Source organism: Nicotiana attenuata, unplaced genomic scaffold (assembly GCF_001879085.1).
Source record: "Nicotiana attenuata strain UT unplaced genomic scaffold, NIATTr2, whole genome shotgun sequence".
NCBI lineage: Eukaryota > Viridiplantae > Streptophyta > Magnoliopsida > Solanales > Solanaceae > Nicotiana > Nicotiana attenuata.
This window is the reverse complement of record NW_017670340.1, coordinates 899,475-914,181: the sequence shown is the minus strand read 5'-3', so window position 1 is coordinate 914,181 and position 14,707 is coordinate 899,475. Positions and strand designations below refer to the sequence as shown.

The window sequence follows — 14,707 nt, the reverse complement described above, 5'->3', positions numbered from 1 at the left end:
GCAACTAGGGCTCAAGTAGGGTAGTTACTCTTTCGAGGTTTAACCCATTAATTGGGACTACCATTCTCATGGGTCCATCCCAATTCCTTGTTGGGTTAACTTTTAGGGTCATATGACTCTCTCTCTCAAGAAGAGTTAGACCCACTAAGCTTGAATTCATGTTTGCAACCACAAATTCTAGATTGAAACACAAAATCAACCCAAATAACAAATACCCAATCTCAATCTCACCCTAGAATGCAACACCCATTAACTACCCACACTAGGGTTGAGCCACAACCCTATCTAATGGGTTTAGCTAGACATAATTAAAGAAGAAACAGTAGAAATAGATGATGAAATGAACATAATAATTGATTACTACTTAAAATCTATGATATTCAAGAGTAAAATTGCCAAAATAGGCTACAAAATACTTCTCACGAGCGCAGCTCTCGTTCAGCAGCTAAAAATATCACCTAAAAATGTTAAAAAGATCTATTTATACCGAGCTAGAAAATCTGGACAAAAATGCCCGTGCGGGGTAGGCGCGGACAGCGCAAAAAGGGGGTGCGACCGCGTTGTCTCTTGGACTCTTGAACTCTGTTCTATGAAGTTGGCACCGCGGACCGTGCAGAAATGTAGCGCGGCCGCGTTTCAGGACGGGCGCGGACCGCGTATAAATGGAGCGCGGCCGCGTGGCAGTACTTTGGCAAAAACACCATCTCTCTGAATCTCATCTACGCGGACCGCGTAAAAAGGAGCGCGGACCGCGCAGGATGCCCTTGAATAGCGCGGCCGCGTGGCAAAACAGTGCGGTCCGCGCTAGGTCTGCTTGTTCCCCACTTCAATTGGTCTTTGACACTTGGCAGGTTTCACTCCGTTTTGAGCCGATCTTTGACATTTGTCATCTTGTCGCTCAAACCTGCAATCAAGCGCAACTTGTAAGCATTTTGGGATCGTTTTGTGGCAATTCATAACAAAAGCAATAGCAAGTAGGGGTATAATCATGTTAAAATCCTAACTTATCAAATGGGGCGCACTAGATACTGGAGGCGCATAATAAGGCTCCTGAGGTCTAGGAGGAGCTAGAATACCACTGGCTGCTAGAAGAGCTGAGTGAACGGGGCGACTCATATAACCCCTACCATGACGAGCTGCATGTGAGGCACAGGCACCAGAATAATGGCCCGACTCTCGAGACCTCTTGTCCTCCCTCTCCTCTCTGTCTCGAGCATGCATATCTTCTACTCTCCTAGCAATGCTCACCACCTGCTGATAAGAAATATCCATCTCCAACTCCTGAGCCATACTAGACCTGATGCTAGGAATGAGCCCCTCAATAAACCGGTGAACTCTCTCACAAACTGTAGAAACCAAAGCTGGTGCATGCCTAGCCAAGTCAGTGAAACGGACAGCATACTTCGAGACTGTCATAGTACCCTGGCGGAAATGCTCAAACTCTGCGCGCCATGCGTCCCTGAGGCTCTGAGGAACATACTCTCTCAGGAACATATCTGAAAATTGAGTCCACGTCAGGGAAGCTGCCTCATCTGGACTGTCTAACTCATAAGTACGCCACCACTAGTAGGCGGCTCCTCGAAGCTGGAAGGTAGTGAAGGAAACCCCGCTCTATCCTGATATACCCATGGTACGGAGGATACAGTAGCACTCCTCTAGAAATCCCAAAGCATCATCTGATGCTAGTCCACTGAATGTAGGAGGCTGATACTTCTTGAACCTCTCAAGCCTCTTCTACTCCTCCTCTGAAGCTACTGCCCTCTCCTCGGGCTAAGCTGGGGCTACAGGCTGTGCCGGTATAATCTCTGGGACCTGCTCAACATGCACTCGCTGCTCAAGAGTGCGGGCGGCAGGAGTCTGTGCTCCTCCCCTGGCCTGGGATGTGGCTGCAGCAAGGGGAAGCAACCTTGCCTAAGATAGAGTGGTGTACATACTCATAAACTGCGCAAGAGTCTCCTGGAGAGCTGGAGTAGTAGTAGCAGTAGGCGTGTCAGGCGCTTGGGCTCCAGCTGGAACTGCTGGTGGCTCCTCGGTAGCAGCTCGGGCGGGTGCTCTAGCTGCACCGCGTGTGCGTTCTCGGCCTCTACCCCGATCCCGACCTCTGACGGCTCTCGCAGGGGGCGTGGGTGTCTGGTCACCTCCAGCAGCACGTGTCCTCACCATCTGTGAGAGAATAGAAGACAGAAATTTAGAATTTCAATATCAAAAATCTCGCACGACAAGGAATTCAAATAAAGTGGAATTTTCTTAACAGTTACATAGCTTCTCGTAGATAAGTACAGATGTCTCCGTACCGATCCACGAGACTCTAATAAACCGGCTTGTGATTCATGACTCTTATGAACCTAGAGCTCTGATACCAACTTGTCACGACCCAAGTTTGCCCTCTGTGAATTGTCGTGACGGCACCTAGTCTCTACGACTAGGTATGCCTAACAATTGCGAAAAAAGAAACAAAAAAGCAGAAGGACTAATAAAAACTGAGAATAAACAAATATAGAAGCGTTTATGATGCCGCTCGGCATATACCAATACAAGAACTCAAAAACTGAACAACTCCCAAAAACCCGGAATCTCATGAATCACAAGCTATGGATACTGCTTAGTGTTCTAACTCCGGAATATCTAAATCAAAAGAAGTATAGAAGGGCTATAACTACAAGAGAAAATGGAGAGGGACTCCTCGGTCTGCGGACGCGGCAGATATACCTCGAAGTCTCTAGAGAATCGCCTCACCTCAAGGATAGTAGGGCTGAGTTGAAGAACCTGGATCTACACATGAAAAACATGTGCAGGAAAGGGCATGAGTACACATAGCGGTACCTAGTAAGTGCCAAGCCTAACCTCGGTCGAGTAGTGACGAGGAAGGTCAGGGTCCTACCGGTCATATACATATATATAAGGAAAAGGAATAGTGTGAAGTAACACAGTATACTAATAAGAATAACAACAATTACAACAGAGAAAAAAAACATCACAGAAAGAATACATCTCAACACAGAGATAACAACCAGGGATCTACCAGGATACCGTCCTGTAGCCCCCAAATGTAAATATCAGGTGGAACTCCCGGGTGTCGTCCCGTAGTCCACTCATAGTGCGTGAGGATCTACCGGAATCCCGATCCGTAGTCCCAAATATAAATACCCAGTATTGGGGGAATCTACCGGGCGCAGTCCCGTAGTTCCATATATCTGTGCAGGGGGATCTACCGGAATATCAATCCGTAGTCCCAAATAAACAGGCAAGGGGGATTTACCAGGAAATCGCCCGTAGTCCCAAAGTAAACACACAGCAACAACACGAAGAATATTCAATTCAATCCAATCTCATACCAAGGTAAACATGTATTTCTAACCTAGCATGCTGCACAGAATTCAGATAAAGCAGTTTGAGCAAGTAAAACAATTGAATCATTTAGACATGATTTTCCTAAGCTAACAGTAGGCTTAAATTTCAAGTAGTGTAAACAGGGAAGAAATACACAATTATTTACTTAATAAAATTCGGATTTTCAACAATTAGCACATGTACGCACTCGTCACCTCACGTACAAGGCATTTCATATATCAACAATACCAAATCCTATGGGGAGTTCCCCCACACAAGGTTAGGCACGCCACTTACCTCGAACCACCTCAATCAACTCGATACCATGTTCTTGCCACGAGTACCCGACTCCAAGTAGCCCAAATCTATTCAAAGTAATTGCATAATGTAAATATAACTTCAAGTAACTAATTCAACTAATTAATTCTAAGCTAATACACAAAATTAGGAAAATCGTCCAAAAAGTCCCCCATGCCCACATCTCGCAATCGGGTAAAATTTACAAATTAAAAAAATCCTCACACTCTAACGAGTTCATACATACCAAAAACACGAGAATCGGACCACAAACAACCCCTCAAATTCCCAATTCCAAGTCTCCAATTTCAAACCCTAAACCCCCAAATTTCACCCTTATTTCCCCTATATTCCTTGCCCAAATCAGTAGAAAATACAATAATTTTTGGGTTCCAAAAATCTTACCTCCTCGAAGCTCTCTTGAATCCTCTCTCAAAAACCTCCCAAAAAGCTCAAAAATACGGATGAAAATGGTGAACAAATGGGCAAAATCGCGACTGAACCTTTACATAGGTTCTGGCCCAGGGTTTCCGCACCTGCGTCCATTTCCTCGCACCTGCGGACTCGAACCTGCGGTCCCAGGTGCGCATCTGCGAGATTTCATTAATTGCACTGGGCTGCACCTGCGCTTCTTCTACCGCACCTGCGGTCTTGCAGGTGCGCTCAAACTATCGCACCTGCGGAATCTGGCTTCCAAGAGCATAGCCGCATCTGTGGCTCCTCAATCGCTTCTGCGATCACGCACCTTCGGTCCCCTAACCGCAGGTGCGGTTATGACAGAACTTCAGCAACTTTCAGATTCTCCTAAGTCCTATTCAACTTCCGTTAAGCACCCGAAACTCACCGGAGGCCCTGGGACCTCAACCAAATATGCCAACCAATCCTAAAACATCATACGAACTTATTCCAACCCTCGAATCACATCAAATAATGCTAAAACCACAAATCACTCTCCAATCCAAGCCAAAGGATTTCCAAAACTTCCAATTTCCGCTTTCTATCAAAAAGCCTATCAAACGTCATCCGAATTACCTGAAATTTTGCACACACGTCCCAAATGACACAACGGACCTACTCCAACTTCCAGAATTCCATTCCGACCCCGATATCAAAATCTCACTATCGAACCGGAAACTTCAAAAATTCGACTTTCAGCATTTCAAGCCTAATTAAGCTACGGACCTCCAACACACAATCCGAACACGCCCCTAAGCCCGAAATCACCCAACGGAGCTAACGGAACCAACGGAATTCCATTTTGAGGCCGTCTTCACACTGCTCCGACTGCGGTCCAAATTCTAAAGCTTAAACTCTCATTTAGGGACTAAGTATCCCAAAACTCTCCGAAACTCCAAACAAAACCTCCCGGCAACTCAAAATAGCAGAAATAAATACGGGAAAAGCAGTTAATAGGGGATGGGGCATTAATTTTTAAAACGGCCGGCCGGGTCGTTACATTGTTAAAATGGTTTATGATTGTACCAAATGCACTTGCCTTTTTTTGATCAATTTCAAGACATAGTCATAGTTATACTAAGAGAATTCCTAATTCAAACAAAGAACATCTTTTCAACTTCAGTGAAAACCTGGAGGATTGATAATGGTAGTGAGATTTTTAGTCTTGAGTTTAAATAATTACTTTTTAGTCTTGGTATTGTTCATCAAAGCACATGCATTTACACTCCTCAACAGAATGGGAGTTGTTGAGAGAAAGCTGATATGGCCATGTCTCTTAGATTTCAGATTGCAGTTCCTCTAAATTTTTGGGGTAAATGTGTCACAATTACAATCTACCTCATCAATAGGCTGCCTTCTAGAGTACTTGGGTACAAATCTCTTTTTCAGTTGCTTTATTTGCAACCTCCTTCACTGCAACACTTAAAGTCTTTGGATATTAGTGCTATGCAGTGTGCCCAGAGTTCTTGATAAGTTTTTCCAAGAGCCATTCTAGCAGTTCTAATGGGATATTCTTCCACAAAAAAAAGGGTTATATTATGTATGACTTGAACTCTAAGTCTTTCTTTCTTAACAGAAATGTTGTGTTTCAGGAAGATATTTTCTCTTTCAAGCATATGCTCACTTTTGGTAGAACTGTATTTTCTATATTGGACCTACTCTCACCTGATAGTACAGTTATCGAATCTTCCTCCACATATGGTTCTTCTTGTGCTAATCTTCATCCATTGGAACCTAGTAGTACATCTGAGGGGGAGCCTCCAACCCTCAATGTTAGTGCTCCCCATAACATAGTTGAAGACTCTCCATATCATGCAGAAATTATAGATACTACAGAGTCTGCTGATTCTTTTGAGCAGTGGATCAACCTGCTGATTCTTTTGAGCAGGTGAGGAGGTCTTCCTAGAAAGCCACCCTTATGGATGAATGATTATGTGATGAAGTCCAAGAACAACAGATGCTCCTATTCTATCTCAGCTCATGTAAAATGCTCACACATTACTCCATCATACAGTCAAGCCTTGTCACATATTCAGCCTGTTCTGAGCCTCAATCCTTTAGTGAAGCAACTGCTGATCCTAAGTGGATAGAGGCAATGAAACTAGAAACTGCAGCCTTAGAAGAAAACCAGACTTAGAGCATTGTTGATCTTCTTCATGGGAAGACACCAATTGGCTGTAAATGAATCATCAAAATCAAGTACAAAGTCATAGGAGAAGTTGAGAGATACAAAGCAAGACTTGTAGCTAAAGGCTACAGTCAGAAAGAATGTCTAGACTACAGTAAAACTTTTTCTCCTGTAGCTAAAATGGTTACAATCATGTCTATTGTGGCTCTTGCAGCCTCACAACAGTGGATGATCTATCATATGGATGTCCATAATGCACTTCTTAATGAGAACTTACTTAAAGAAGTGCATATGCATATTCCACTGGGCTTTGCTAGACATGGGAGACTTAGAAGGTCTGAAAACTTCATAAAATCCCTGTATAGCCTTAAACAAGCATCAAGACAATGATATATGATGTTAACAAAGGTGCTTCTGTAGCTAGGATTCAAACAAAGCCATTATGATTACTCATTGTTCATCAGGGGAACTCATAGTGATATAGTTATCATTCTTGTATATGTAGATAATCTACTGATCACAAGGAACATTGATCAGTTATTGTGTGACACTAGAATAGAGTTGCAAAAGAAGTTCAAGATGAAGGACCTAGAAAACTATTCTTCTCAGAATTTCACTACGATTTTCTGAGTTTTCTCTCCTTCTTCTGCATACTTTTAGCATAAAACAAAGTAAAAAGTAAGTGTGATTTGCTACCGAACTTTGTGTTAGCTGAAACACTGGGGTTTGAAGTACCACTACACCAGTGTGTAATTCGTTCTATCCTGGGAGGAAATAATCCATAACCTTGGGTACTAGGAGGGGATTAAATTCCTTAAGAAAACACTGTGAATTCAGTGGGCTCGAATTGGTTTTATGTCATTTCTGTTTATGTTCATTTATGTTTATATTCATTTATATTTCTAGAATTATTTTACAAATACAGTCTACTAACAAGCTTAAGGAATTTAATATATTTTCTGTATTTGTACTTACTGTTTCTGGAAGAGTAAAACCTTTGTGGTTTTGTACTCTATTAAAATCTACGTGATTTTAACGTTTGTGTCATTCTTTTACAGAAATGACTAATGAGAATGAGAACCAAGTTGTTCCAATGGTGACTGCCAATGCCTCAACAAGCCGAACGACACCGGCAGCATTGGCACCGGCGGAGAAACCCGAAAAATTTTCCGGGATTGATTTCAAGCGCTGGCAGCAAAAGATGTTCTTCTATTTGACTACTCTAAGTCTCCAGAAGTTCATCAAGGAAGATGTTCCTATGCTGTCTAATGAAACTCCAGAAACTGAACGCTTTCTCGTGATTGAGGCGTGGAAGCATTCAGATTTTTTGTGCAAGAATTATATTCTAAGCCGGCTGGAGGATGCTTTGTATAACGTCTACAGTGGCGTGGAAACGTCAAAGGAACTGTGGACTGCGCTTGAAAAGAAATACAAAACCAAAGATGCCGGGTTGAGAAAGTTTGTTTCTGCAAAGTTTTTGGATTACAAAATGGTAGATAGCAAGTCTGTTATTACCCAAGTCCAGGAATTTTAAGTGATTATTCACGATCTCCTTGCTGTAGGTATATATCAAATTAATATTGATGTTGAAAGTAGTAATCTTAGTATTTTTACTAACAGAAATTTCATTGAAGGTCTTGTCATAAATGAAGCATTTCAAGTAGCAGCGATGATTGAGAAGTTGCCTCCTTTGTGGAAGGACTTAAAAAACTACTTGAAACACAAACGCAAGGAGATGTCCCTTGAAGATCTCATTGTTCGGTTGAGAATCGAAGAGGACAACAAAGCTGCTGAAAAGAGAGGTCGTGGAAACTCAACAATAATGGGAGCAAATATTGTTGAAGAGAACAAAAAGAGGAAGAAGGCTTCTGGACCGAAATACAACCCAAGCAAGAAGCGGTTCATGGAAACTGCTACAACTGTGGAAAAACCGGACACAAATCTACGGAGTGTCGTGCTCTGAAGAAGGACAAGAAGAAGGGTCAAGCAAACATGGTTGAAAAGCATGATGATGTTGATGACTTATGTGCCATGCTTTCCGAATGTAACTTGGTAGGAAATCCTAAAGAGTGGTGGATAGATTCTGGAGCCACTCGCCATGTTTGTGCTGTTAGAGAAGCTTTTGCTACTTATGCTCCTGTTGGACCCAATGAGACGATTTCTATGGGAAATGCTTCAAAGGCCAAGATTGAAGGATGTGGGAAGATATTTCTCAAAATGACTTCCGGCAAAGTGGTGACTTTGAACAACGTCCTTCATGTTCCCGAGATTAGGAAGAATTTAGTCTCTACTGGACTTCTTGTTAAGAATGGTTTTAAATGTGTTTTTGTTTCCGATAAGGTTGTAATAAGTAAGAATGAAATGTTTGTAGGAAAAGGTTACCTCACTGAGGGCCTTTTCAAGCTGAATGTAATGGTTGTTGAAAATAATAATAAAATTTCAGCTTCGTCTTACTTACTTGAGTCAAATGAATTATGGCATATACGTTTGGGTCATGTCAATTATAAAACCTTACGGAAAATGATTAATTTGGAAGTATTGCCCAAGTTTGAATGTGACAAATCAAAATGTCAAGTATGTGTGGAATCTAAGTATGTTAAACATCCTTATAAGTCGGTTGAAAGGAATTCAAATCCTTTAGACTTGATTCACACAGATATTTGTGACATGAAGTCAATACCATCTCGCGGTGGAAAGAAGTATTTCATAACTTTTATTGACGATAGTATTCGATATTGCTATGTTTACTTACTTAATAGTAAAGATGAAGCAATAGACGCATTCAAGCAATACAAAAATGAAGTTGAAACGCAACTTAACAAGAAAATCAAAATGATAAGAAGTGATAAGGGTGGTGAATATGAATCTCCTTTTGAACAAATATGCTTAGAATATGGAATTATTCATCAAACAACAGCTCCTTACATGCCCCAATCCAATGGGATTGCAGAAAGAAAGAATCGTTCATTAAAGGAGATGATGAACGGATTATTGATAAGTTTTGGTTTACCACAGAACTCGTGGGGGGAAGTTGTTCTTACGGCTAGACGAATACTAAATCGAGTACCCCATAGCAAAACACAATCCATTCCATATGAAAAATGGAAAGGAAGGAAGCCCAACTTGAATTATTTTAAAGTGTGGGGTGTTTGGCAAAAGTGCAAGTTCCTAAACCCAAAAGGGTAAAAATAGGACTGAAAACCGTTGATTGTGTTTTCATAGGATATGCGACTAATAGTAAAGCATATCAATTTCTGGTTCATAAATCAGAAAATCTCGACATTCATAATAATGCAGTTATAGAATCAAATAGTGCTGAGTTCTTTAAAAATATATATCCGTATAAAAAGGAATGTGAGTCGTTTGGTGAAGGATCTAAACGACCTCGGGAAGAAACAAAAGAAAGTACACTTAACCAGGAGGCTCCAAGACGTAGTAAACGTCAAAGAACGTCTACTTCATTTGGACCAGATTTTGTGACTCTCTTATTGGAAAATGAGCCTCAAACATTTAAAGAAGCTATGTTTTCTTCGGAATCATTGTTATGGAAAGAGGCAGTCAATAGTGAAATAGAATCCATATTGAACAACCATACATGGGAATTGGTTGATCTTCCTCCTGGAAATAAACCGTTGGGTTCTAAATGGATCTTTAAGAGAAAAATGAAAGATGATGGAACTATTGACAAATATAAGGCAAGACTTGTGGTCAAAGGGTATAGCAACAAGAAGGTCTTGACTATTTTGATACATACTCTCCAGTTACAAGAATTACGTCTATACGAACGTTAGTAGCATTAGCTGCAGTTTATGGTCTTGAAATTCATCAAATGGATGTTAAGACGGCCTTCTTAAATGGAGAGTTGGGGGAAGAAATCTACATGGAACAACCTGAAGAGTTTGTGGTTCCAGGTAAAGAAAAGAAGGTCTGTAGACTTATTAAGTCCCTTTACGGATTAAAACAAGCACCCAAACAATGGCATGCGAAATTTGACCAAACAATGTTGTCAAATGGATTTAAGATAAATGAATGTGATAAATGTGTGTACATTAAAAATGTTCCAAATCACATAGTCATTGTTTGCTTATATGTGGATGATATGCTCATAATGAGTAATGACATTGTCAACATAAATGCTACTAAGCGTATGCTAACTAGCAAGTTTGATATGAAAGACTTGGGAGTTGCTGATTTAATTCTGGGAACTAAGATCCATAAGACTTCTCAAGGTCTGGCGTTGTCACAATCTCATTATATTAAGACAGTACTTGAAAAATTCAAGCACTTGGGCTTCAAAGTTGCAAAGACTCCAATTGACGTGAATCTTCCATTAGCAAAGAACAAAGGCCAAAGCATATCACAATTGGACTATGCTCGTGTGTTGGGTTGCTTAATGTACATCATGAATTGTACACGACCAGATATAGCTTGTGCTATAAGTAAATTGAGTCGATATACGAGCAATCCAGGTCAATCTCATTGGATGGCCATGAAACGAGTTTTGGGATATTTAATACATACCCAGGACTTTGCTTTGCACTACAGTAAATATCCTGCGATCATTGAGGGATACTGTGATGCAAATTGGATCACCGGATCAACTGATTCCAAGTTCACAAGTGGATATGTATTCACTATTGGTGGAGGAGCGGTATCTTGGAAGTCGTCCAAACAAACTTGTATTGCCCGCTCTACTATGGAGGCTGAGTTTATAGCCTTGGATAAAGCCGGTGAAGAAGCTGAATGGCTCCGGAATTTCTTGGAAGATATTCCATTTTGGCCCAAACTATTGGCACCAATATGCATACATTGCGATAGTCAAGCGGCAATTGGAAGGGCTGGGAGCGTTATGTATAGCGGTAAATCTCGTCATATACGACGAAGACATAAAACCGTTGGACAATTACTCTCTAGAGGAATTATCACGATTGACTATGTAAAGTCAATTGATAATGTGTCGGATCCACTTACAAAAGGCCTAACTAGAGAGGTAGTTGAGAAGTCATCAAGAGGAATGGGACTGTGGCCGAGAACAAGTCATAGTGGCGGTAACTCTACCTAAAAGACTGGAGATCCCAAGATCTAGGTTCAAGGAGATCAAACAAAGTCATTAATGACGGTTCAACATTGTCAACTAAACTTTTGGGCCATTCTCGCGATGAGACAATGTTCAGTACTAAGGATAAAGCATTAAGGCTTTTTAATAATTTCTAAATTTGATACGGGATATATCAAATAGTGTATCTACGGGATGACACATTTAGGATCACCTATGTAAGTGTGAAGTGTTAGCCGCTTCAAGGAGAACTTTGTAAGGCCAGTTCTCTATGCACTTATGAAACCAGGCGGTGTTCATGGCTGAAACGAACACAACAATGAGAACCAAAGACGGTTAAGGGTTGGTTGTGTGACTTGTGGTTGTCTAGGTATACACCAAAGTTCGACGGTTCAAAGATATCAAATCTACCGATTGATCGAGTATATCCGACATAAGTTCATTACGGAAAGTTCAAAGGGAAACCTACTTATCCAGATGCAATTAATCCTTGCTTGCGAATCACACAGTTTTTCATGCATACTTCCGTGACATAGCCATTCCCCATTCATGTGGGGGATTGTTGGGGTTTTGTTGTATTTAATTAATATATTAAACACTTAAAAAGAGGGTGAATGGGAAATGAAATTTTGAGTGAAATTTTAAGTTTCCCCCCTTGGCAAATGGACATTGTCCCATATTGGAAGAGGAAGAGGTTTTTTATGGGTATATAAGCAATTGCTCTTCATCTAGCTCTTAAAGAGTTGAGAAGAAGGCAAGCCTCGCACCGTCGTCGTCGTCGCTCGGCTCGGCTTCGGCTTCGGCTTCGGATTCGGATTCGGATTTGGATTTGGTCAAATGATCGATTGATTGATTAACTTTCTGGACCAAATTTATTTGTTAGTAGTAAAATATTAACAGAAATGTTATTAAATATTTATTTTAATAACAGAATATTAATATTGAATATTTATATTAAATCCAATCCGTTTTTCTGTTTTGGTAACAGAAAAGTAACTATCCTCTTCAATTTTCCCTCTTTATTTTACCTCTTTATTGTTGAGTAAATGGCCATGTATTTAATGGCATTTATGCTGGCCGTTTTGCATAAACAGCCATTCTGAAGAGTTGCACCTCTTCAGATTTCAGCCCAACTTTGGTTATAAATACAACACTATTCTGCTCAGAATTTCACTACGATTTTCTGAGTTTTCTCTCCTTCTTCTGCATACTTTTAGCATCAAACAAAGTAAAAAGTAAGTGTGATTTGCTACCGAACTTTGTGTTCACTGAAACACTGGGGTTTGAAGTACCACTACACCAGTCTGTAATTCGTTCTATCCTGGGAGCAAATAATCCATAACCTTGGGTACTAGGAGGGGATTAAATTCCTTAAGGAAACACTGTGAATTCAGTGGGCTCGAATTGGTTTTATGTCATTTCTGTTTATGTTCATTTCTGTTTATATTCATTTATATTTTCAGAATTATTTTACAAATACAGTCTAATAACAAACTAAAATTCTTTCCGGGCATTGAGTTTGCAAGTCAAAGAAAGGGATTTTTATGTGCCAAAGGAAGTATGCACTAGAGTTGATATCTAAAGCAGGCCTAGGTGGAGCAAAACCATCTGGTACTCTATTAGAGTTAAATAAAAAAAACTCATCTCTATAGAGTATGACAAATGCATTGAGAATGGCAGGCCAGAAGGTGATCGAGTAGTTAAGAATCCTAACGATTATCAGAGGCTGGTAGGAAGATTATTGTACCTTACGATGACTAGACCTGATATTGCCTTTGCAGTTCTAGTCCTAAATGAGTACATGCATTATCCCAAGGAGTCACATATGGAAGCTGCACTTAGGGTAGTGAGATATATCAAAGAAACACCTGGCCTAGGGCTGCTTATGCTAGTAGAAAGTACAGACAAATTGTTTGCCTACTATGATTCTAATTGGGGAGCATATGTAGAGACTCGGAGATCTATTCAAGTTTGGAAATGCACTAGTATCCTGAAAATCAAAGAAACGGATGACTGTATCTAGAAGTTCAATGGAAGCTGAGTTCAAAAGTATGGCCTCATGTGCAGCAGAAGTCACTTGGCTTGTGGGATTGTTCAACGAACTTGGGATTGTTCAAAAGTATAGCCTTACTATAAGTATGATCTGTGACAGTAAGGCTGCTATACGAATAGCAGCCAATCCCATCTTTCATGAAAGGACAAAACATATTGACATCGACTGTCACTTTGTTAGGGAGAAACTTTGCCGAGGAATGCCGAAGACAGAGTATGTGCATACTAGATATGAACTAGCACATCTACTGACAAAGAGCTTGGAAAAACTTCAACATGATTATTTGCTGAACAAGCTGGGAGTAAAATCTATACCAGTCATCAACTCGAGAGGAAATGTTGACTAGAGTTAAAGTGACAAGATGATAAGTTACTAGAGTTAAAAGTTAAATTGTAGACTGTGGTTAGAAGATAAGTTAGTTAGCACACTAGTTAGGAAAGTAGTTATAGTGTAACTTTATATAAACACATTGTACAGTCATGTATACACATACGGTTATCATTTTCTTCTTAACAGAATTAGATTCTCTAATCCTCTGGGTGTTCTCTTCCTCGATCTCAACCTTTAGATCCATGGCTGCTAAATACATCAAGTTCTATGAAACAACAAGATAAAAAATGGTAAAATCCTTTGCCTAAAACATCTAATAGACACATTTTTCCACATGAAAAACTACTGTATTAAAGTTCACAATTTGTTTTATCGGTGAAAATTTCTCACACAATATATGTGAGTTCAGTTCTCACTGTCTCGTACCTCCTTCCCCTAAATCATCCTCTAATGTAACAGAAACAAATTTAGAATGTAAAAAAAACACAATACTCACACTACTTGAATCGTGGAAATCAAGCAACTAATTAATACTCCACAAGTTTTCGTTAGACAAGAACAGAAAGATGGTGGAATAAGACATGTAACAATGCAAGAAATTCAAAGTTGAAATTAGTGGGAAGAAGTGATATTTGAAATTAGTGGGAAGAAGTGATATCTAAACTCTCAAGTAACCAATGAGAAAGGTAGATATCAAAATAACCAGAAAAATCGAAAAATAACCAGAAAAATCAAAGAAAAGTTGTGATTATGAACCTCAAATGCAGCATTTGGATCTCAAAAGTGATGAGTGCATTATATTAGTATATGTTTTGGATAAGAAAATGATACAACCTAATGCTGAAAGACTTTAAAAGGTAGTTTTTATCTTATTTGCTCTGCTAAAGACAAAGGAATATTAGGCTCACAATGGTTGTTGCAAATTCCAACTAGCTTGAAAATATTTCAAAAGATGTAGTTTTGATGATATGATTCAATATGTGTTGTTTACTAGCTAATTATAGTGAAGTAATCCACACCAAATTTTAAATAAAATAAAAAAGGCTCCACTCTAATT

At 39.9% G+C, this 14,707-nt stretch overlaps 1 protein-coding gene across 1 annotated transcript; it reads left to right on the top strand.

Moving 5' to 3' along the window:
* Positions 1-6,391: 6,391 nt before the first annotated feature.
* LOC109238096 (uncharacterized mitochondrial protein AtMg00810-like) lies at positions 6,392-13,290 on the top strand. Its single transcript, XM_019404529.1, has 2 exons — positions 6,392-6,546; positions 12,948-13,290. The coding sequence occupies exons 1-2, from the start codon at positions 6,392-6,394 to the stop codon at positions 13,288-13,290; spliced, it is 498 nt and encodes a 165-aa protein (XP_019260074.1).
* The last annotated feature ends 1,417 nt before the right edge of the window (positions 13,291-14,707 follow it).